Source organism: Onychostoma macrolepis, chromosome 07 (genome assembly GCF_012432095.1).
Source record: "Onychostoma macrolepis isolate SWU-2019 chromosome 07, ASM1243209v1, whole genome shotgun sequence".
In the NCBI taxonomy this organism is placed as follows: Eukaryota; Metazoa; Chordata; class Actinopteri; order Cypriniformes; family Cyprinidae; genus Onychostoma; species Onychostoma macrolepis.
This window is the reverse complement of record NC_081161.1, coordinates 45440853-45465351: the sequence shown is the minus strand read 5'-3', so window position 1 is coordinate 45465351 and position 24499 is coordinate 45440853. Positions and strand designations below refer to the sequence as shown.

General features: G+C 36.4%; 1 protein-coding gene, 1 long non-coding RNA gene and 1 pseudogene across 6 annotated transcripts; 2 read left to right on the top strand and 1 right to left on the bottom strand.

Annotated features, from left to right (window-relative positions):
• Nucleotides 1-659: 659 nt before the first annotated feature.
• On the top strand, nt 660-24399 carry LOC131544678 (fucolectin-4-like). 5 transcript variants are annotated; one of them, XM_058783061.1, is made up of 9 exons: nt 660-675; nt 851-924; nt 22203-22267; nt 22411-22693; nt 22998-23131; nt 23231-23263; nt 23438-23720; nt 23878-24014; nt 24117-24399. In XM_058783061.1, exons 2-9 carry the CDS (start codon nt 881-883, stop codon nt 24119-24121), a joined length of 984 nt encoding a protein of 327 aa, XP_058639044.1. In that variant the 5' UTR covers nt 660-675; nt 851-880; the 3' UTR covers nt 24122-24399. The 5 variants fall into 5 exon arrangements, with proteins under 5 accessions (XP_058639044.1, XP_058639042.1, XP_058639046.1 ...); XM_058783059.1 differs by having other exon boundaries at nt 662-675; nt 854-924; XM_058783063.1 differs by having other exon boundaries at nt 663-675; nt 851-885.
• Nucleotides 12543-13698, bottom strand: LOC131544682 (uncharacterized; annotated as a pseudogene).
• LOC131544690 (uncharacterized) lies at nt 18707-21722 on the top strand. The gene is made up of 3 exons (XR_009272188.1): nt 18707-20595; nt 20712-20772; nt 20967-21722. It is a non-coding gene; the product is annotated as an uncharacterized LOC131544690 (long non-coding RNA).
• Nucleotides 24400-24499: the final 100 nt, after the last annotated feature.

The window sequence follows — 24499 nt, the reverse complement described above, 5'->3', positions numbered from 1 at the left end:
ATAAAGTGTCTGATTACAGGATTTCAAACAACAAAGTATGCACAGTAAATTTACCGGTGTTAAATCAACAACAGTTGATTGTGTTGTGCATGTGTGTGTGTGCAAGCAGTGTTGATTTATCACCATGAACAAGGGATACATGAATTGATGAAATGTCTAACTTGAATGCACTTTGGATAAAAGTGTCTGTGAAATGAGTAAATGTAACTACAATAATAGTTTTCAGAAATTGTGATTCTGATTTTGATATGAGAGGACCAGTGAATCAGTTTTGCTCAACCATATAACAGTGCACGTATTTCTACATATGCTTCAGTAAGTTTTGAAAATGAACATTAATCAGTATGCAGATGACCAAAGGCGTTGTCTCATCACCTAGATTTTGAAAAGCACTTCATTTTTTGGCTGCTGTTGTCAAGAATATGAATTAATGAAATAGTTAATTAAAGTCATATTATTACTTGTAACATCCTGATTGCATTTATACAGCAATGATCCAAACTGTGTATGTAATTGTCTCTTATCAGAATAAAGGCTAACAAAAAACGGGGACTCTTTTGTAATAGGTCAATTTAATGTTGATTATTCAGATTTCAGAAACCTCATTTGGTTGGGAGGGACTTATTTAGCAATAAATAAAGCAGCATTTCTGAGGACAGTCTTCACAGACTGCTGGTGTGTATTCATTTTCATATCTACAATAGCACATCTTTAATTTGAAATGTTTGGTCAGGGCATAATATTCCTCATGATAATAATTTTGGAGAAATAATAAGTATAACAATACTTTATAAATAAACTTATTTTACCATTTATTTATTGTATAAAAATGTATTATTTTGTTTAAAAGCAGATAACTGCTGAATTGTGAAGATCTTCTATGAGGTACCTTCTATCTTCTATTGATACATTGACAGATTCCAGGTAAGCTGAATGTTTATGTACTCTCTACAACAGGTAAAATTATGATTGGAAGGAACATAATAATAATAATAATAATAATTTATTGATTCGAGTTTTTAAATAAATTTGTTATCACTTTCATTGGTGATAAATCTGCATAAATATCGCTAGATTAACTATTGAATAAATGTGTAATTTAACACAACATGTACTATTAATATATAAATTACTATTAGAAATTAATTTTGATCAGTAACAAAATTTGAGATACTGCAAACTGATTCATTTTGGAAGTCAAAGCAACAACACTGATCTTTTAGCTGAATCTCGAGCCTCGGGATGCCCCTGTCGCCGAAAATTTTGGAAGGGCAGGTAAAAATTTGAACCAGACTGAACTTGTAGAAACACTCCTTAGTGTTGAGTCCTGTGTATATATAGAGTACCTTTCAAGACATGGGGTCCATTCTTCATGCCTCGCTTAATATGCAGTATTTGAGATATTTTGACTGATGAAATATCTTTTAATACTGACCCAGATAGCACACATATGTCTGCAAGATGTCTATTAAAGATTTCTTGATCTGGAAAGCATCTGCTGTCTGTAATATGTCAGATTTTCATACATTCTAAATCACAAACATATTAAAGACATCTAATAGACCTCTATTTGACATCTAAAAGGAAATGTCCTATAGACGTATTGCAGATGAGCAAACAGTCTAAAAAATATTTCTTGCAGATGTAAATGCAGATGTCAAATAGACGTCTTCAAGATGTACTTGTGCTATCAGGGGTTGATCTCTGGCAAATTTAGACCTTAACGAGTTAGCGGATTTGATCAATCGTTTGATATAATTGATTATAAGATAATTATTAATTCATGAATAAATCTCTTAATGGGTAAAACTGGTTGTCTATTATAGATTATGCAACATTTTAAAAATAAATTATTATCTTTTATTTTTTCATGGTTTAATAAGGTAAGAAAACAGCAGTGACTGGGCCAGGCTTTCAGTATCACCTTCATTTAAAATGATACAGTCTAATCCTGTTTACGTGAAATAAGATGCAGGTTTGAGAAAACGGACCTGTTGCTTTTACAGCAACTCCAGGATGAACTTCGAAGGATCATGTCAAATTGTCAACAACAAAGCAATGGATTCTATTTACACTTTGTAAAAATAGTAGTACTTTCTTTGCAATAAGTGAGTACATTTACATGGACAACAATAATCTGATTTTAACACAATTAAGACAATACTCTGATTAGGAATCTACCATGTAAACAGATTTTTGATTATCTTAATCCAGCTAAAGTCATAATCGAAGTAAACACAAATTGAATTAAGACATGTGGAGTAGGGATGGTATCGTTTACATTTTATCGATACTGATAGCGGTACCGATATTGCCTATCGATACCGGTACTTATCGATACTGTTATCGATACTATTTGGTGCAAAAAGATAATGTGAAAAGTTATTTTAATACTGCTGAATTTTAGCAACTTAAAGTTCTTCAGTCAGCAGTGAGTTTTCTCTGTGTGTTTTATTTTATTAACATTAAATGAATAGTTCACCCAAAAATGAAAATTGTGTCATTTACTCACACTCAAGTTGTTTTAAACCTGAATGCATTTCTTTGTTCTGTTGAACATAAAAGTTATTTTCAAGAATGTGGGAAACCAAACAATTGCTGGTCCCCAGTGACTTCCATTTTATTTTATTTTTTCCTACTATCAAAGTCAGTGAGGACCAGCAACTGTTCAATGGACAAAACCACACACTGATGTAAAAATACGTGGTTTTGGCGAGTTACCTCATAAACGCAGTCTTAAATCATTTATAAAATCCTAAATGACTGTAAAGCGTTGGGAGAAAATTGGATATGTGTCACATCATGTGCATCAGGTTTTATTAAAGAAACAGCGCTGTTTTTAAAGTGAAGCCTGCTGCAGTCTGTGATTGATGTAAATCGAAGAACTAAAGAAAAAGATAAATCACTTGACTGATCTAGTCGCTGATTAACTTTTGTAGCTTGAATAAAGAATAGTCAACTCAAGTCACCTTTATTTATATAGCGCTTTTAACAATACAGATTGTGTCAAAGCACTTAACAGTATCAAATTAGAGGATAGTGTGTCAGTAATGCATAATGATAAGATTAAACACTCAATTTTCAGTTTTCAGTTAAAGGCATTTCATTATTGAATTCAGAGATGTCATTGTCTAGCTCAGTTTAGTTTAAATATTATCTGTGCAATCAAATCGGCGATAATCGTTAGAAATTAAGTGTCCCCAACTGAGCAAGCCAGAGGCGACAGCGGCAAGGAACCAAAACTCCCTCTGAGACAGAATGGAGAAAAAAAAACCTTGGGAGAAACCAGGCTCAGTCGGAGGGCCAGTTCTCCTCTGACCAGACGAAACCCGCAGTTCAAAAGTTTATATTTCTATTTTAATTTTGCTGCAATTTCTAATAATAGTAGTATTATGTAGTTAGGTATTTTATTATATTTTAGTTATTTTGTTATATTTTTTTTTGTTTTATTGTATTCATTCGAGGTTTTCACTGGGGATATGTCTCTGGGGGTCATCTGGGTGTCCTGGTCTCCGCTGACGATCAGGGCTGTAGACATCATCTCTTGGTGCTGATCCACCATCTGATCGGATACGGACTGAGAAACAGAATAGGAAAGAAACAGACAAATATTAGCGTAGATGCCATTCTACTTACGATGTAACGAGTACATCGTGTGTTATGGGGAGTGTTCCCGGTTCCGGTTGATCTAATTAATGCAGCCTAACAATCCTTTAACGGATTTGAATAATAGAAGCGTATTAGTGTGTTATGTGTAAGCCAGGCTAAAGACATGGGTCTTTAATCTAGATTTAAACTGACAGAGAGTGTCTGCCTCCCGAACAGTGTTAGGTAGATTGTTCCAGAGTTTGGGTGCTAAATAGGAAAAGGATCTGCCGCCCGCAGTCGATTTTGATATTCTAGGTATTATCAAACGGCCAGAGTTTTGAGAACGCAGTGGACGTGGAGGACTATAATGTGATAAGAGCTCGCTCAAGTACTGAGGAGCTAAACCATTCAGGGCTTTATAAGTAATTAACAAGATTTTAAAATCTATCCGATGCTTGATAGGGAGCCAGTGCAGTGTTGACAAAACCGGGCTAATATGGTCATATTTCCTGGTTCTAGTAAGGACTCTAGTAAGGACTCTAGCTTCTGCATTTTGGACTAACTGTAGTTTGTTGATCAAGCGTGCAGAACAACCACCCAATAAAGCATTACAATAGTCTAACCTTGAGGTCATAAACGCATGAATTAATATTTCTGCATTTGACGTTGAGAGCATTGTTCGCAATTTAGATATGCTTTTGAGATGAAAAATGCAGTTTTACAGATGCTAGAAACATGGCTTTCAAATGAAAGATTGCTATCAAACAGCACACCTAGGTTCCTGACTGATGAAGAAGAATTGACAGAGCAGCCGTCAAGTGTTAGATAATGTTCTGAGTTATTACATGTGGTGTTTTTAGGTCCGATAATTAACATAATTTAGCAGTAAAAATTACCGTCATCCAGTTTTTATATCGACTATGCATTCCGTTAGTTTCTCAATTTGGTGTGTTTCACCAGGCCGCAAAGAAATATAGAGCTGAGTATCATCAGCATAAGAGTGAAAGCTAACACCATGTCTCCTGATAATATCTCCCAAGGGTAACATGTAAAGCGTGAAAAGTAACGGCCCTAGTACTGAGCCTTGAGGTACTCCATACTGCACTTGTGATCGATATGATACCTCTTCATTCACTGCTACGAACTGATGGCGGTCAGATAAGTACGATTTGAACCATGCTAAGGCACTTCCACTAATGCCAACAAAGTTTTCTAGTCTATTCAAAAGAATGTTGTGGTCGATAGTATCGAGCATGGCGCTAAGATCCAGTAGAACTAATAAAGAGATACAACCACAATCAGATGATAGAAGCAGGTCATTTGTAACTCTAATGAGAGCAGTCTCAGTACTATGATACGATCTAAATCCTGACTGGAATTCCTCACAGATATCAATTTTCTCTAGGAAGGAATATAATTGTGAGGATACTACCTTTTCTAGTATCTTTGACAGAAAAGGGAGATTTGAGATCGGTCTGTAATTAACTAGATCTTTGGGGTCAAGTTGTGGTTTTTTAATGAGAGGCTTAATAACAGCCAATTTGAAGGTTTTGGGGACATATCCTAATGACAATAATGAATTAATAATAGCCAAAAGAGGATCTATGACTTCTGGAAGCAGCTCTTTTAGTAGTTTCGATGGAATCGGGTCTAACATACATGTTGTTGGTTTAGATGATTTAACAAGTTTATACAATTCTTCCTCTCCCACAGTAGAGAATGAATGGAATTGTTCCTCAGGGGATCTATAGTGCGCTATCTGATGCGATACTGTAGCTGACGGCTGCAAGGATACAATTTTATCTCTGATAGTATCGATTTTGGAAGTGAAGTAGTTCATAAAGTCTTTACTGCTGTGCTCTTGGGAAATGCCAACACCTGTTGATGCTTGATTTTTCGTTAATTTAGTTACTGTATTGAATAAATACCGAGGGTTATGTTTGTTTTCTTTTAGAAGAGACGAAAAGTAATCAGATCTAGCAGTTTTTAATGCTTTTCTGTAGGATAGGGTACTTTCCCGCCAAGCTAAACGAAATACCTCTAATTTAGTTTTCCTCCAGCTGCGCTCCATTTTCCGGGCTGCTCTCTTTAGGGCGCGAATGTGCTCATTATACCACGGTGTTGGACTCTTATCCTTAATCTTCCTTAAAGGGGTCATATAATGCCATTTTTGTACAAGCTAATATGATTCTTTAGGGTCTAAATTGAAAGTTTGTAATATACTTTAATTAAAAATTCTCATTAGTATTGTAAGAAAACACTCATTTTACCTGCTCAAAAACAGCTCTGTTTTCAGCACACGGTTTTAGTGCGTGTGTTTTTAAAAAAAATTGAGCTTTGCTCGCCCCGCCCCTCTGTTCTGTGGGGCGTTTTTGACACAACACACGTGGAGTGTTGCCTTGACAACAGTTGAGGGTAAGATGTGCTTGCCTATACACAGAGGTGGGTAGAGTACCCAAAAACTGTACTCAAGTAAAAGTAAAAGTAATAGTCTGAATAGTTACTTGAGTAAGAGTAAAAAAGTATCGGATAAAAAAACTACTCAAGTAGTTAGTTACTAGTTACTTTGGATCATATACTGAATATAGTCTATTTTTATTTAGATATATAGATATTTAGATACAATTTTATACACACACACACACACACAGCCGTTCAAAATACCTTTAATTTTTTTTTTATGTAATTTATTTCAGTGATGCAAATCAGAATTTTTATCAGCCTGATTTATTATCAATGCTGTTCTTTTTTAGCTTTCTATTCATAAAAGAATCCTGAACAAAATGTCACAGGTTCCAAAAAATATTAAGCAGCAAAACTGTTCCCTGTTGAAAAAAACAGCATATGCTGGTATGGTATGTTTTGAAGCATGGGATGCTGGTTTGAACTGATTTAAGCTGGTCCGACCTGCTCAAGCCCAGCACATGACCAGCACAAACCAGCATCCCAGCTTCAAAACATATCTAACCAGCATATGCTGTTTTTTTGTTTTTGTTTTTTTTCAACAACACTGGTAATAAAACAATATATTTTAATGATTTCTGAAGGATCATATTACACTGAAAACTGGAGTAACAGCTGATACAAATTCTGATTTGCATCACTGACAGGCCCGGATTAACACAGTGTAGTGCCCTAGGGTGACCACATTTGAAGTCACCCCCGTTTTTAATAATAAAAAAAATTCCATAAGAACAGGTAGAATAAGAAGAATAAGTTACTAATCAAAAGAAATCATTCAACAAAATTAGTTTCCACTACAAAGGTGGCACAGAAGAACACAAAAGTGGCATGTAGGTAAATTTACAGACATTTAGAGAGGCTCAGAGGTGGCATGGATGTTTTAAATTCATAGCAATGTTGTGAGATTAATGTTTTAAATATAACATTTTGAATATAGAACTATTGTTTGATTGAAATGATTTAAATAACTGAAAGGACACTTTAAACATAAAAATAAAACTGCCAACAGGTGGCGGTAAGTCACTGATTCGTTTGAACAGCTGATTCATTCAGGAACGAAGCAAGTGACTCACTTTATGAGTGGGTAATTGAATCACTGACTCACTAGACTCATTTAAAAACGCAGGTTCATTCATAAATGAAACACCGCTATGTTTAAATGGAGATCGCAGCGTGCTCGGCTGTGACTGTTTGAAACTATGTTCCTTGACTAAATAGAGCAAAATCAGGCAATATTGTTAAAAGTCATACAATGTACATCACTTTATATAACTTATTGTTTATTGAGCTGTTGTATTAATTTAATATCACATTTACAAACACCTTTAATAATCTTTAAAAGCTGTTACTCACTTCAGCAATCTCACAAAACTCCATTATAATCAATGAAGCTCTCTACACTGCACAACGAATCTCTTATTTACACTATCTACACTTTGTTTGTTATAACGAGAGCATTTGTGAGCGTGCATAACTGCACTGAACTAAAGTATTTTGAGCAGTGAGTGGATTCTGATTAACATTGCATTCAAGGAATCAACATATGTCTGCGATACAGTAGGCCCACTCACCGCTGCACAAACACGCAAGTAGAAATCTTTGAAGCTCCTCTCAGCGCAAACACAAATAGCCTATGCTGATCGGGTTAGTCGCACAGGTGCTCCTAAATATGTTTTGATAGTCGCACACAGTAGCTACTTTTCAGTCGCCCTGTATAGCCCTGGCTATGTGTCATGATATTTTCTCTTCTTTTTTTTTTTAATTTACGTTTCGCACAACCGCCAAGTCGATGCTGCCTATCCATTTGTGAATAAATATGCTCGACTCTGACTGGGGGAGGGGCAAATACACTGGGACCTGACCCAATCGCAATTCTTTATATGCGTGCATATATTTGATATTCTCTGTATATTGTATCATTAACTGTTCATTTTCTATGCATCTGTATCTCTTCCAGCAAAATAATATATACAAAACATGAAAAATATTTTAAAGGTCTTGTCATTATCGTAATCACTTGGTGCCACCCTATTGGCTGGTGCCCCAGGGCACTCGCCCAATCCCGTCTATGGATAATCCGCCCTGATCACTCCCACTGCGCCATGTGACGCCGGAGTGACGTCTTTTCCATGTTATTTTTGGACGTCCAATATTAGCGTAGATGCCATTCTACTTACGATGTAACGAGTACATCGTGTGTTATGGGGAGTGTTCCCGGTTCCGGTTGATCTAATTAATGCAGCCTAACAATCCTTTAACGGATTTGAATAATAGAAGCGTATTAGTGTGTTATGTGTAAGCCAGGCTAAAGACATGGGTCTTTAATCTAGATTTAAACTGACAGAGAGTGTCTGCCTCCCGAACAGTGTTAGATAGATTGTTCCAGAGTTTGGGTGCTAAATAGGAAAAGGATCTGCCGCCCGCAGTCGATTTTGATATTCTAGGTATTATCAAACGGCCAGAGTTTTGAGAACGCAGTGGACGTGGAGGACTATAATGTGATAAGAGCTCGCTCAAGTACTGAGGAGCTAAACCATTCAGGGCTTTATAAGTAATTAACAAGATTTTAAAATCTATCCGATGCTTGATAGGGAGCCAGTGCAGTGTTGACAAAACCGGGCTAATATGGTCATATTTCCTGGTTCTAGTAAGGACTCTAGCTTCTGCATTTTGGACTAACTGTAGTTTGTTGATCAAGCGTGCAGAACAACCACCCAATAAAGCATTACAATAGTCTAACCTTGAGGTCATAAACGCATGAATTAATATTTCTGCATTTGACGTTGAGAGCATTGTTCGCAATTTAGATATGCTTTTGAGATGAAAAAATGCAGTTTTACAGATGCTAGAAACATGGCTTTCAAATGAAAGATTGCTATCAAACAGCACACCTAGGTTCCTGACTGATGAAGAAGAATTGACAGAGCAGCCGTCAAGTGTTAGATAATGTTCTGAGTTATTACATGTGGTGTTTTTAGGTCCGATAATTAACATAATTTAGCAGTAAAAAATTACTCGTCATCCAGTTTTTTATATCGACTATGCATTCCGTTAGTTTCTCAATTTGGTGTGTTTCACCAGGCCGCAAAGAAATATAGAGCTGAGTATCATCAGCATAAGAGTGAAAGCTAACACCATGTCTCCTGATAATATCTCCCAAGGGTAACATGTAAAGCGTGAAAAGTAACGGCCCTAGTACTGAGCCTTGAGGTACTCCATACTGCACTTGTGATCGATATGATACCTCTTCATTCACTGCTACGAACTGATGGCGGTCAGATAAGTACGATTTGAACCATGCTAAGGCACTTCCACTAATGCCAACAAAGTTTTCTAGTCTATTCAAAAGAATGTTGTGGTCGATAGTATCGAGCATGGCGCTAAGATCCAGTAGAACTAATAAAGAGATACAACCACAATCAGATGATAGAAGCAGGTCATTTGTAACTCTAATGAGAGCAGTCTCAGTACTATGATACGATCTAAATCCTGACTGGAATTCCTCACAGATATCAATTTTCTCTAGGAAGGAATATAATTGTGAGGATACTACCTTTTCTAGTATCTTTGACAGAAAAGGAGATTTGAGATCGGTCTGTAATTAACTAGATCTTTGGGGTCAAGTTGTGGTTTTTAATGAGAGGCTTAATAACAGCCAATTTGAAGGTTTTGGGGACATATCCTAATGACAATAATGAATTAATAATAGCCAAAGAGGATCTATGACTTCTGGAAGCAGCTCTTTTAGTAGTTTAGATGGAATCGGGTCTAACATACATGTTGTTGGTTTAGATGATTTAACAAGTTTATACAATTCTTCCTCTCCTACAGCAGAGAATGAGTGGAATTGTTCCTCAGGGGATCTATAGTGCGCTATCTGATGCGATACTGTAGCTGACGGCTGCAAGGATACAATTTTATCTCTGATAGTATCGATTTTGGAAGTGAAGTAGTTCATAAAGTCTTTACTGCTGTGCTCTTGGGAAATGCCAACACCTGTTGATGCTTGATTTTTCGTTAATTTAGTTACTGTATTGAATAAATACCGAGGGTTATGTTTGTTTTCTTTTAGAAGAGACGAAAAGTAATCAGATCTAGCAGTTTTTAATGCTTTTCTGTAGGATAGGGTACTTTCCGCCAAGCTAAGCGAAATACCTCTAATTTAGTTTTCCTCCAGCTGCGCTCCATTTTCCGGGCTGCTCTCTTTAGGGCGCGAGTGTGCTCATTATACCACGGTGTTGGACTCTTATCCTTAATCTTCCTTAAAGGGGTCATATAATGCCATTTTTGTACAAGCTAATATGATTCTTTAGGGTCTAAATTGAAAGTTTGTAATATACTTTAATTAAAAATTCTCATTAGTATTGTAAGAAAACACTCATTTTACCTGCTCAAAAACAGCTCTGTTTTCAGCACACGGTTTTAGTGCGTGTGTTTTAAAAAATTGAGCTTTGCTCGCCCGCCCCTCTGTTCTGTGGGCGTTTTGACCTAACACACGTGGAGTGTTGCCTTGACAACAGTTGAGGGTAAGATGTGCTTGCCTATACAAAAGTAAATATGTGATCAGATAACATAACTTATTCTGGCATAATATTGAAAACATCAATTAGAGTATTTATAGTCTTGGATCATATGCATTTGCAGGATGTAAACAGTATTTTGCAGGTATTGTGTTACCATTAATTTTCATGCAGTTATAACTGTTTTTTATTTATTTAAATTTTTTACATTACTTCTTAACAGACACCGTTATAAACCATCTACAAAAGTAAGCTTAGTGTAGTGTTATAATGTTAACTTTAATATCTGCGTACACAGTTTGTAATAACACAATAACCATAACGTTTTGTTCATTATAAACGTGGGATTATTAAGTAAATTGAGAACGTTGTAAATAGAAAACATGCATGTACCCTGAATGTAAACATTAGCCACATACATCGTGAAGCGTGCTAGCGATTTGCAAAGATTAATATAAAGGTTAATTAAACGTTACACTCACTTCTTCTGGAGGTTCAGCAGGAACACGAATAGTTGGTACCGATTCTTTTTTCAGGAGCAGCTTCTTAGCAAAACCAGCTTTATACTGACCTTCATTTATAAAGCAGTCTGGTGAAAATGATTCGCGCAAACATGAAAACATTGACGTTGCTCGTGGGGAATATTCCTTCAAAAGCAAAACTCAGCCACTGTGTCTTCAGCGGTTCGGACTTAGGAACATCAAAATGACTGCTGTGTTCATTATTGCACCGAGAACAGAACACCACAATCGCTTAGACGCCATTCTGCTCATAGACAGCTCCAGCGTATATCAACAATGACGCGTGGACTATGATTGACAGCTCGCTCACGAGCAAGGGCGGGTCTGTGTTGAAACACTGCTGTCAATCAACCATCGTGGGAGGGGCGTCCGACCGTGTGGCGTCACACGGTCGAACGGCTTGATTTGAGACAGGGTAAAACAAATAAGGAGATTAAAAAAAAAACACTGGATGGATTTTTATCATTTTATGATGGTTGTGTACAGGCACTGCTAACACACATTTCAGTACAATCAACTTGTAAAAGTGCATGTATCATTATATGACCCCTTTAAGCGTAAAGGAGCAACCGCATCTAAAGTGCTAGAAAAGAGAGAGTCCATAGTTTCAGTTACATCAAGTTGTTCTGAGCTATTGGATATGCTGAGGAACTGAGATAAGTCAAGAAGATTATTTATAAAGCAGTCTTTTGTGGTAGAGGTAATGGTTCTACCATATTTGTAACAAGGAGTTGGCTTTACAGCTTTAGCTATATGGAATATACAGGAGACTAGATAATGATCTGAGATATCATTGCTCTGCTGCCAAATTTAAATGCCACTGACATCAATTCCATGTGACAGTATTAAATCTAGAGTATGATTTCGACAATGAGTAGGTCCTGACACGTGTTGTTTAACACCAATAGAGTTTAGAATGTCTATAAATGCTGATCCCAACGAATCTCTGTCATTATCAACATGGATATTAAAATCACCAACGATTAGGACTTTATCTGCAGTCAGCACTAACTCCGATAGAAGATCAGAAAATTCTTTAATAAAGTCTGTATGGTGTCCTGGTGGCCTGTATACAGTAGCCAGTACAAACATCACAGGATTTATCATTAACACTTGTTTCTTTGGATAACGTTATATGAAGCACCATTACTTGAACGAATTATACTTGAAACCCGACCTCTGAGAGATACTGAAAATATTTCTATAAATTGTAGCAACACCTCCCCCTTTACCTTTTGGACGCGGTTCATGTTTGTAACAGTAATCTTGGGGTGTAGACTCGTTTAAAGTAATGTAATCATCTTGTTTTAGCCAGGTTTCTGTCAGACAAAGCACATCTAGTTTATGGTCAGTGAACATATCATTTACAAAAGTGCTTTTGAAGAAAGGGATCTAATATTCAATAAGCCAAGCTTTATCATGTGTTTATCTGTATTATATTGTTTTTTAATTTGTTGAACATCAATTAAATTGTTACTATTACTTTGGTTTGGATGTTTTCTGTATTTTCTAGTTCGGGGAACAGACACAGTTTCTATAGAGTGATATCTAGATGAAAAAGATTCTATGTGCTGAGAGTTAACTGACTTTGGTGGCGTGAGGCGGCTAGCAGACGGTCGGTTTAGCCAGTCTGTCTGCTTCCTGACCTGGGCTCCAGTTAGTCAAGTACAAACTCTAAGACTATGTGCCATATTTCTAGAGAGAAGAGCGGCACCACCCCAGGAGGGATGAACACCATCTCTTTTCAACAGGTCAGGTCTGCCCCAAAAATTCTTCCAATGGTCTATAAAGCCTATGTTATTTTGCGGGCACCACTTAGACATCCAGCCATTAAGTGACGACAGTCTGCTATGAATCTCATCACAGCAGGGAGCGGACCAGAGCATATTACAGTGTCTGACATCGTACTTGCAAGTTCACACACCTCTTTAATATTATTTTTAGTGATCTCCGACTGGCGAAGTCGAACATCATTATTTACATAATTTACGTTTAGCATTAGTCAGCACTTTTAAATTTGCCAAGATGTCAGGCGCTCTGGCTCCCGGTAAACAATGGACTATGGTGGCTGGTGTCTCTATTTTCACGTTCCGTACAATAGAATCGCCAATAACTAGAGCACTTTCATCAGGTTTCTCAGTGGGTGCTTCACTGAGTGGGGAGAACCTGTTTGATGTTCTGATCGGAACGGAAGAGCGGTGTTTTGACCCACGACTAGGCCGCCTCACAGTCACCCAGCTGCCCTGCTGCACGGGCTCAACCGGAACCGAACAATGTACAAGACTCCCTGAACTAGTCGCATCCAAAGCAGTATCTACAGCCCTCACATTCTTACTATCCTCAACTAAAGTTTGGATGCGTGTCTCTAGTTCGAAAACCTTCTCTGTCAGCCTAACTATTTCCCAGCATTTATCACATGTGAATCCCTCGCTGCTGACAGAGACAGATAAACTGTACATGTGGCAAACAGTGCAAACAACAATAGCAGGAGAAGAAGCCATTACTCACCGTGATTGATGAATGATACCAACTTAACTTACCACTTACCACTGTTATTTGATGAGCTCGTGAAAAACGGAGCGAGGAAAAAAAAAAAATAAAAAAAAATAAAATAATAATAGGCGCGAATAGAAATGCAAATGGAACCGCGAGTGACAAGCTAACGGGCTAACAAGCTGCACTCGCGGTTTTTAAAGGCGAACGATCAAATTAGTTAGATTAGTTTGAAAGATAACACCAGAAATATGGTGGGAATTAAGTTATATATTATCACTTTAGACAAAAGGGAGTGAAAGTAAGAGAGATTCAATAAAACGTGAAGGTACACAGAGCTACAAACACAAACCTCTCAGCAGCACAACAGACTGAAGCAATCCTTCAGTCTGATTATTCAAAAATTGAATAATCAATATAGCTTATGCATACAATTTATAGTTTGTGAAGATTGTTTTAAGTTCACTTAAAGTTTTATTATATTTTTCAAAGCCTATTAAATGTTAAAAAATAATATCATAACATTTCAATTATACTGTAATATTAAATGGCCATAATTAAAGTCTAAAATTAAAGGAAAAAATGGAATGAATAGAGACAACAGTAACATTATTTGTATCAATGATACTTCTTCATTAATTGTAGTCTAGTAAAAAAAAAATGCCATTAAACACATATTTAAAATATACCATCTTTGTTGTTTCTATATTCATTTGGAAGCTTAGTGTGAAAATATGACAACAAATATATTAATATGCGTTTAGTCACATTTTTAAAAAATTAATTACAGAACAAAATGTGTTTATTTTTTTATTTTTTTTTTTTTATTGAATGACTGACAGCACTAATGATAATCTTTTATAGATGTTACTGTTGGTAATATTAGTTAATTTTACTGCTGTATATGGATTTAAATTTCCAATTTTATAGGCTGCCAGAAAAACATCGGGACCCTTGGCCCACTTCAAATGTTCAGTTCGATAATCCGGCCCTCAAATGAAGTTAATTGAATAGCCCTGCACTACTGCATATATTGCATCTGACACTGCTGTCGCTTAGTTTTGTAACGTGAGCTCACACTTTCGAACGTTTCACTCTCAAGTACACACCGCGCATTCGCATGGATATATCACACGCACATTGAGAAAACGTTGGCCACATCATTCAGTGAAGAAAAATGACAAGCAGCAGCTTCTAATTCGTCATTAACATTGAAGTATACGAAGATAAAACAACCCAAGTATCGATAACAGTATTGTTTGTCCTGAAGCTTATCGGTAGTCTGGTATTGACCCAATTACGTACCGGTCCAAAAAAAATACCGGTTCTCGGTACCCATCCCTAATGTGGAGTATTCCTATTTTTGTCAAATTATCGAAGTGCAGTATAGCCACGTAAACTTGTGATGGGTGCGTTCGAAACACAGCTTCACGAAGCTTCGAAACATTTGCAAATCTTTTGTTTCGAATCAGTGTTTTGGAGCGCGTATCAAACCAGCCAGGTCATGTGATTTTAGCAAACGAAGCTTCCAGTATAATATATACAAAATATAACTTCCCTTTAACACAGAGGGCTATATAGTTTAAAAATGTGTAAAAACATTCAGTACTTTCAACCTACAAGTCACATCATACCTTAAAAGTAACAAAATGAGCTTACAATAGAATTAAATCCACCTCCTTCTCCTGACTGATAACTACTCTTGTCTGCTGGTTTTTATAGACAGCTCTAATGAAAACACTTAATTAATTAAATAATCACATAAATCAGTTAATCCATTAAATAATTTAGTTCATTGTGTGTTAAGGGTTTGATTATACTTAAAACACATAACACAAACACTAATATTTAATAGTATTCAAGTTTTTATTATTTATTTAGAAAAAAAAAAAAGGTATTTCTAAAAACACATTTCCATTTGTTTTGTAAGTTTGGTCTGAGTTCTTGATGCTTTTACAACGTTTTCACCAGCAGGTGTCACCAGCATGTGCTGTTTCAAGTGCTTTGAAACATCAAATTATTTTTCGAAGTAATTCATTCAATTGATTCAATTCTTCGAAAAGCTTTGTTTCTCCCATCCCTAATGTACACACCTTAACCATAGTGTAGGACTTTTCGCCGCATTTTGCAACAGGATACACACACTACAGTCGTCAACTGTTTGACGGCAAAAAGTACATGGCTTCAACAATGCTGTCATCTGTTGCATGTATAACATGACAAATAATTAACTGCACTTGAAGCTTTCATAAAATTAAAAATGAAACACCCAAAACTGTATATGGCATCACAACGAAGACGAGCTACTGTAAATGTTAATGTGATATTCTGGAGGGAACATTGGATGGCGTCGCGTGGGGACGTAATGACGTGTGCCATTAATCGATCTATGTACTATAACATGCAAAACGGAAAGATGAAATGTAAAATGAAAGGAATATTCTAAAAGCAACTCATGTAAACACCTTAATCATAATATTGTCTTATTTAGAATAAGGTGAATAATAAGATTACTGATGTCCATGTAAACTTATCTATGACAGCTTTCATTGGCCGAGGCCTGCCCATGAGGCCGTTTGACCGACATGTCAAACATCCAATCACAGTTTGTTTCGTTAAGCATCACGTTTAGCTTCGTGGAAATGTCACCACAATAACAGACCAGTGTAGGGTGACCGGGACAGTCCCGAAATTGGGAGCTCTGTCCCGCGTCCTGCAAGACGTAAGCTGTGTCCTGCATTTCAATTATGTATTGTTTTTTTTTTTTTCATACCAAAATAAGAAATACATTAAAAACGGTGACTGGCATTTAAAAATCCATTTGCGCAGCCATCATGTTCTAGCTGTGAAAATAACCAACCGAGGCAGTGGTAGAGAGGGGGTTTTCCGCTGATGACGACTGGGTGGACGGTGCAAAGGATGTTTGACCTCATCAAGTGCTCGAGCACCACCGACTGAAATGGTCGAGCGCACATGGAAAAAACACGATTTTCTCCTTTAATTAAAAAAAAGCACAAAAAAAAAAAAAAACACAATTGCAGCTTTCAGACACGACTTTCCTCTCATTTTAATAGTTCGTTTGAGGTGGTTTCTGGCGTTATTTTAATGACAAGTGTCCAGAATGCATTATTGTAATGCGAGAGTGCAACAAATGTCTCCGCTGCAGAACACAAAACAGATGTGCTCTACGTGTTTACATTAGGCCTACGTGTGCGTGCTCAAAACTTATACTCTCCCTGGATATAATGTTGCCAGAAGCGCAACCTGGAGTGTGGGCATCCACCGGCAGAAACATAAAATGACGCATAAGACAACGGACGTAATGTAAATCAGTATTTAAATAGCATAACAGTAGTAAATGTATCTGTCTTACACGTGTCCCGCATTGTCCCGCAAAATCACATCTACTGTCCCTCAACAGATCTATTGCCAGGTGGTCACCCTAGACCAGTGTGTAAAACTCTTGGACGTATTTTAAAGATTCTATGCCGCAAACTTTAAATATTTCACATACTTTTGAAAATCCAGCGTTTAGTTGATCCTGATAAGCGTGCGTCGTCACAGTTGTAAACACGACAGCTTTCTTCTTTTGTGAGGGGGTTTGGTGTCATGCAATATTTGCTTCCAGGCGTAACGTTAAAGAATGCGACACACACATCTCCTGGAAATCCTGTATAATTCAAACAATCTGATGAAGACTTCGAAACTTCTGAAGTGTTTCTACTTTTGTGTGCCATATGCATCAGACAGGCAGCAAACGGTCCGTGGGCATGATGTCTGAGACTAATGTAAACGTAGTCAGCAAAAATAGTAGTTAGATGCTATTTATACTACTTAGTGCAAATAGTGGCAGATATCTGCACCTCAGAGTCAGTATTGTATAACAATATGCAATAATAACGCTGAGTGTAAATGATCAATTTTATTAAAATTAATAAATTAATGCTACCTTATTGGGACAATAAAGCCCTCCCTACTCCTACGTACCCAATAAACACCAGTGAGGCACATTATTTTCCACTTTTCGAATATTTCCATCATCTTTATTGAAAATAAATGCCTTTACGATATGATATGTGATGTGAAAGGGAAAACAGCAAGTTCAGTAAAAGGTGGAATCGAACTCGGTTCGATCACCTCAAGAAGTCAACACACACAACTCACTACTTACGCCACTGGAGTTACTGATTGGCAGACATCTTTTGTATTGTTGTCGGGGTTAGTATAAATAGCCTCTGTGGACTATTTGCACTTAGTGTAAATAGACACTCCGTAGTAGTAAAGCCTATTTTGGAAATTTCTTCTTCTTTCTGTTTAAAAGCCCTTTTACAGCAGCTTTAGTTCGTAAACAGTGGACACCCATGACCTATATATGATATTAATTTACAATAATAAATGCTAAAAGAAATGGCTTTAGTAAATTTTCACGCCATCAGTCGTGCATGCACTCAAGTTCTGAGGATCTCCCATTCTTAGTTCATTTTGAGTCAGACTTCAGTGAATCCAGTGAATCGTTAACTGGAGACTCGCTCTGACCGGATCATTTGAATCAGTGAGTTGTTGACTAGAGGAGCTGCAATCCACTCAATCCAGTTCGCAAATAAATCGTTCAGTGTGATTTACGAACCGATTTAACGGGCTCATAGAAAAGAATCAGCTCATTCACGACTCGGACACTGCTATAATGTCTCGTATAGTGCAACGATTTCTCCAGTTGAAATTATATGTTTTTATGAAATATATTGGAGTAAAAAGTACCATATTATGATTTAGAATGTATTGAAGTAAAGGTTTCCCGGTAACACTTTAGAATACTGTTCCATCATTAATGAATATCTACACAATAACACACAAGTAACAGAATATTAGCACTCTAGTAACTACTAGTATCAAACAAGAAACTTTGATTAATGAATTAGTAAGTAATAGTACTTAGTTACATATGGTAGTTCATTATTAGCTAATCAATAACTACTATTTTTTTTCATACCTCCCCAAGAACTGCTAAGAACTATATACAGGTTCATAATAATATGAATAATGCATAATGTAGAATTAATTCTAAAATGAATGCCATGGTAACCCACTTGTAATGACTGAAGTATTACCAAATTCTTCAGAAGGATTTTTATTATTTTTTTTTTTTGTATCTGTATTCTAAAGTGAATAACATGATAATTCTCTAGTAATGACTGAAATCACTGTAAGCTTTTGAGGGTTTTGTAAAGTACTGTATTGGATAGTAATTCATTTTGTTAGATTTGGCAACACTTAAATCATTAATTGTGGGTTACCGTGATCTTCACTTTAGAATACTGATCCAAATTAGTAATTTATTCAGAATGATGCAACACTTGAGTCATTACCATCCAAAACCTTACAAATATCTCAAAAGCTTACAATGACATTAGCCAATATTAGGTATTTATGATGCTTTTCACTTTAGAATGCTGATCCAAGTAATCAGTAGTTCCTTTAGAAGGATTTGGTAATACTTGAGTCATTACTAGTGGGTTACCATGATCTTCACTTTTTAGAATTAATTATACATTATGCATAATTCACAATAATTACGAACCTGTATACAATAATTCTTAGTATTTCTCTTTAGTAGTTACTAGAATGTTAATAGTGCATTAGTAATTTGTTGCTGTGTAGGGTAACACTTTATTTTAAGGTGTCCATAATAGAGTAATTACCTAATTAAGTACTTGGTAGTAGCCGTTGTACTTACATGAAACAAAATGTACTTACCATGTAACTGTTACGGGGCTGACGAGACGTGAGACGTGCGGATCCATGTGCAGGTTTTTAATGAGCAGAGACATGGTCATACAGGCAGGGTCAAACAAAGACAAGCGTGGGTCGACGATCGGCGAACAGTATCCAAAGGGGCGAGACAGGAGAGGTTATCTAAAACGTCAGCGATAATCCAGGCAAGGGGAAACAATCCGAACAAAGGCAGGGCTAGGCGAGGCAAGGCAAGACTAAGAAAACTAACGGGGCTCTGTAGGGCAGCGATAATGCATACAATACTCGGCGACGAGGGAGAGAAAGTCCAGGGTTTAAATAGAGTGTGTGATTGGTTACAGCTGTGTGCGTGTGATCAGGTGAGCATGTGATTGGTGAGATGGCTGATGGAGTAGCATCTGCCTGCAAAACCGGAGGCTGCATTTTCAGGAACGCAGTCCTAGGACCGCATTTCTAGGACCCTAGGTTTTTAGTGACAACGCCACCTACCGAATTAGAGGACCAGCGAAGATGGATGACAGTCAGAGTGTGAGTATCAAATGTGAATACATTTTTATTTGTTTAACATTAAAAACAATTGTGATGCATTTCATTGGAAAGTTAACGTAGCCGAAGTGATCGTGATTTGCTAAATAGTCTTGAATGCATAGCCGTCATATATTAGCCTCTAATGCTGTAAAATGAATTGTTAGCATGATAAGCCTGTGTTGACTTATTGACAGCACAATAAACTAGCACGTTCGTTGTGAAAGCTTGTTAATTACTCATTATTTTTCCATTTTAATTAAGTTAAAATAATCTTAATGTTTTAACAGTCACATGCTCACAGTCAGCCTGTTTAACGTTACCCTACAATACATGTTATGAGTACGTCTCTTCATTTTGACATGGTTTTATAATGTTGGTTGAGACATATCACATTTTAATAGTCAGACGTAACAGAGAGGCCATCATAATAATTGACTGTTAAAATACCACGTGTTAGATTGTGTCATTTACTGTGTACTGTACTCTATATGAAGTGCTTTCAAGGACACAGCTCAGGGCAGGCAATAGTATGACAAAAGATAAATAAATAAATTGGTCAAGTATTAGAATTGTTTTTACACAATGTCCAATTTATCCCTTTTTTTAAGCGTTAACAGTATTTCTGTTAACCTAGCAGTGATTATGTTCTCCATTTACTATTTCAGTGAAGTGGAAGAATTGAACAGGGTGATAGAGAAACAATTGAAAAAAGAGGGGAGAACATCCAAGTGGTAGGTAGTGCTGCTGCATACATCACAATGTGTGCTTTAAATATTTAAAGTCATGTCAATAATATGTTATTTCTATTCAGATTTCTTGCATCTCTCTCTATTATTTTTTTTCTCAGTTCAGATGGGCTTTATTGGCAGGAATGTTTCAAGAACCTTTGTTCTCACAACATCAAAATGGTAAACAGTATGCAATAATAGTATTATGAACATTAATTGGTATGAAGATTGATATAATTATTTTTGGATCGTATATGTGTGTGCGCTCTGTGGTAACTAAGATCTTTTAAATATGAAATTTAAAATTAGAGATTAGAACATGTTCAACTAAACGTTCCTTATTTCATTCACTTCTCTCTCTTTCTCTCTCTTAGGAGTCAGTGAAGACGTCGTCCATGAAGTTCTTTCTATGTGATTCACGTCATGAACAAATTTGTTTTTGTGTGTGTTCAAGTTCAACTGTTGTAATATATTATTTTATAAAATATACACAATCTTAAATCTACCCCCAGAGTCATCCTTGTATCTTCCCTCTGTACTTGAAAATGTGGTTGATCTAGTGACTGAAAAGACTGTACCATGATTCCTTGTTTATTTTACTTGAGTTATTATATTATGCTACTTAGACCCAATAATTACTCAACATTCCTAGGAACCAGGTTTAATTGCAATAAAGAAAGTAGTATTTGGGTGTAATAAAACTTGTTAAAAAACTCTAAAATTCTAATGTAGTTAAAACTGGGTGGAAATACTGCCTTAGTGGCACTTTTTTCGGTCCTCCAAAACTAGGGTCCTGGAAATGCGTTCCTGGGACTGCGTTTCTCCGGCTCGGTAGGTGGCGCTGTCACAAAAAAACTAGGGTCCTAGAAGTGCGGTCCTACAACTGCGGTCCTACAACTGCGGTCCTGAAAGTGCGGCCTCCGGTATTGCAGATCGATAATATTGGGCTGATGAGAAACGCAGTCCATTGTGATGTGTGGTGTGAAAGTCAATAGGATGAGCGATTGACCTCTGGTGGTGAATGAACGGAAGTGCATGGACAGGATTCGTGACAGTAACTAAGTTATGGAACAGCCTGTACTTACTGTTTGTAATTATGTAGCTGTAATAGACAGCTACTGTTACACATATATAACAGACCGAGTCTGTTACACAGCTTCTTATAACCAAAAGATTGTTACATACGTGTTGCAGACTTTATACAACATAATTATAAATGTAAGTACACAGACATAAGCTACTTAAAATAAAGTGTATCAAGATTGAACTTAAGTGTACAGCTGTGTAACAGACTCGGTCCATTACATATGTGTAAGAGTAGCTGCCTATTACATCTACATAATTACAAACTGTAAGTACAGGCTGTTCCATAAATTAGTTACATGGTAAGTACAACGGCTATTAAGTAATTATTCTGTATTATGACACCTTAAAATAAATTGTTACCCTGTATAGTTATTCATTAACGATTGAACAGCATTCTAGTGTTACCGGTTTCCCAAATTAAAAAAAATACTCCAGTAAAGTACATGTACTTCATTAAAGTTACTTTCCACCACTGTTGTCCTCTTTATAACCCACATGTGACAATGTGTTATGTCTTTAATCAGGATGGCCATACGTGTAATTTTGTTACTAACACTTTTTACTGGGCTGTGTGTCGCTGATTCAAAAGGTATGTATAGAATAATACAGGTAAAAATGTCTGGATTTAAAAACCTCATTGAATATTGATTGAAAAATTGATATTGACAAATTTTTTTCTTATCTTTTTTTCTTATTTGTTTTATTTTATCTATTTTGTATTATATTGAACAGAGAATCTTGCTCTTAATGCCGTGGTGGTGCAGTCCTCCTTATACAATGCAGATGGAGATGCTGAACATGCAGTAGACGGAAAAAGAGACACAAATTGGGAGCAGCATTCATGCACTCACACTCTAGTTGAGTTTAATCCTTGGCTGAGAATTGACCTTGGAAATGTCTACAGTATAAGAAAGGTTGCCCTCACTAATCGTGGAGACTGTTGCAAAGAGCGAATCAGAGGAGCTCAGATTCGTATCGGTAACAAACTGGAGAACAACGGAAACAACAATGAGCTGTAAGAAATGTTTCAATTGTTTTAAAATCTCCCCATGTTTATGATGTTCAGTCTGGTTTAACAAAACAGGAGGCAAAATTGTACCTCCTCCAAAAACTAACCACTTTACTTTTTATTTTATTTTTTTCATATTGTGATTATATATTTGTTAGTTTAGACCACTGTTTCTTATAAAAATGCAATATAAAACATGATCAATAATTTGTATTTTGAAGAGTGCTATACAAACTCATTTGATTTCAGTACAGTTCAATTTAATTTGTTAGACATGTACATTTTAACACTGTTCTTTATGTATTTGCAGGGCTGCAACTGTTCTCACTGTTTTCGACGGCACAAAAACATTCGAGTTTGAGCCTGTTAACGGCCGATATGTCAACATTGTTTTACCCGGGAATGATGAAATCCTTACTCTGTGTGAAGTCGAGGTGTTTGCAGGTAAGGGACAGAGAGAGAAGACGACTGAAGAGAAGTGATAGAATTTGTTTATGTCCTTATTAATGTTTTGTATTTTATTTTAAATTATTTTATTAACAGAAGAGGACAAACCATTATACATTTGTGTTCCAAGTGAGTGTTCTTCGTTACTTTGATCTTTGATTGTTGTCAGTAACAAATTTAATATTCTTACTGAGAATTTGCTAACCATTAAGGAATGATGTACATACAGACAGATATTATCACAAAATAAACCCGACAGGGTGATCATTTAATTATTATTAACTATTATTTTATGTTAAACAGGGAATCTTGCTCTTGGAGGCAAAGCTGTCCAGTCTACCACATACCCTGAATTAGGAGCTGCTCAAAATGCTGTCGATGGCAACAGGCAGTCGATTTACGCACGAGGGTCATGCAGCGTGACTAACGGGGACAGGGACTCCTGGTGGAGAGTTGACTTGGGAGACGTCTACAGGGTAACCAGAGTTAGCATTACTAATCGTGGAGACTGTTGTGAAAAGAGGATTGAGGGTATTCAGATCCGTATCGGCAACAGCCTGGAGAATAACGGCAACAATAATGAGCTGTAAGTGTTGTCTCTCTCTCTCTCTTTCTTACTACTAACACAAATTGTTAGAAAATGAGTAAATAAGATAAAAGTACTTTCAGTTAATCATTTTAATACAAACTTATACTTCATGCAGTTTTGATGCAACCCTCTGTATTTCTGTGTGGTTTCACAGGGCAGCAACTGTTGGGGCCATGCCACTTGGAGACACTAAAACATTTGAGTTCAAGCCTATTAAAGGGCAATACGTCAACCTTTTTCTGCCTGGACGCAATGAATACCTCACACTGTGTGAAGTTGAGGTATATTCAGGTGAGTGATAAAAGGAGAGAGTGGTGTGTAGAAATCTGTATGTGTATGTATGTCTCTATTGCCTAATTTATTATTTTTTTTTTTTTCTTATTTCATTGCCAGATTAAGTGGAACAAAATGATGTTACACCTCTACACCACTGATCCTATAAGCAAAATTAATCAAACTACTGTTTTCTGAGCAATACGAGTATTGTACATTTTAATTTTACCTATGCACCTTTTATCTTTAAGAGCTCTTTTGGTGCACATTTAGTAAAGTTTTGAAATGGTGAAGGTTTAAAGCTTTAAAATTATTAATCTCAGTTGGCTGCAGGTTGTGTATTTACACCCTGAACACCCATCTTTGTTTACATTTGCTTTCCAAATAAATTACTACATCATTGCATGTTGTATTGAATTTTTCTCAATCAAAAAAATTAATAAATAATAATAATAATAATTTGGATCTTTACAATGAGGAGGAGATATAGTGATATGAAGTGT

Coding starts and splice junctions, on each gene's coding strand:
- LOC131544678 (XM_058783061.1), top strand. CDS start 881: ATGAGGTACCTTCTATCTTCTATTGATACATTGACAGATTCCAG. Junction 925..22,202: donor GATACATTGACAGATTCCAG/GTAAGCTGAATG, acceptor GTCTTTAATCAG/GATGGCCATACGTGTAATTT. Junction 23,264..23,437: donor ATTATACATTTGTGTTCCAA/GTGAGTGTTCTT, acceptor TATGTTAAACAG/GGAATCTTGCTCTTGGAGGC.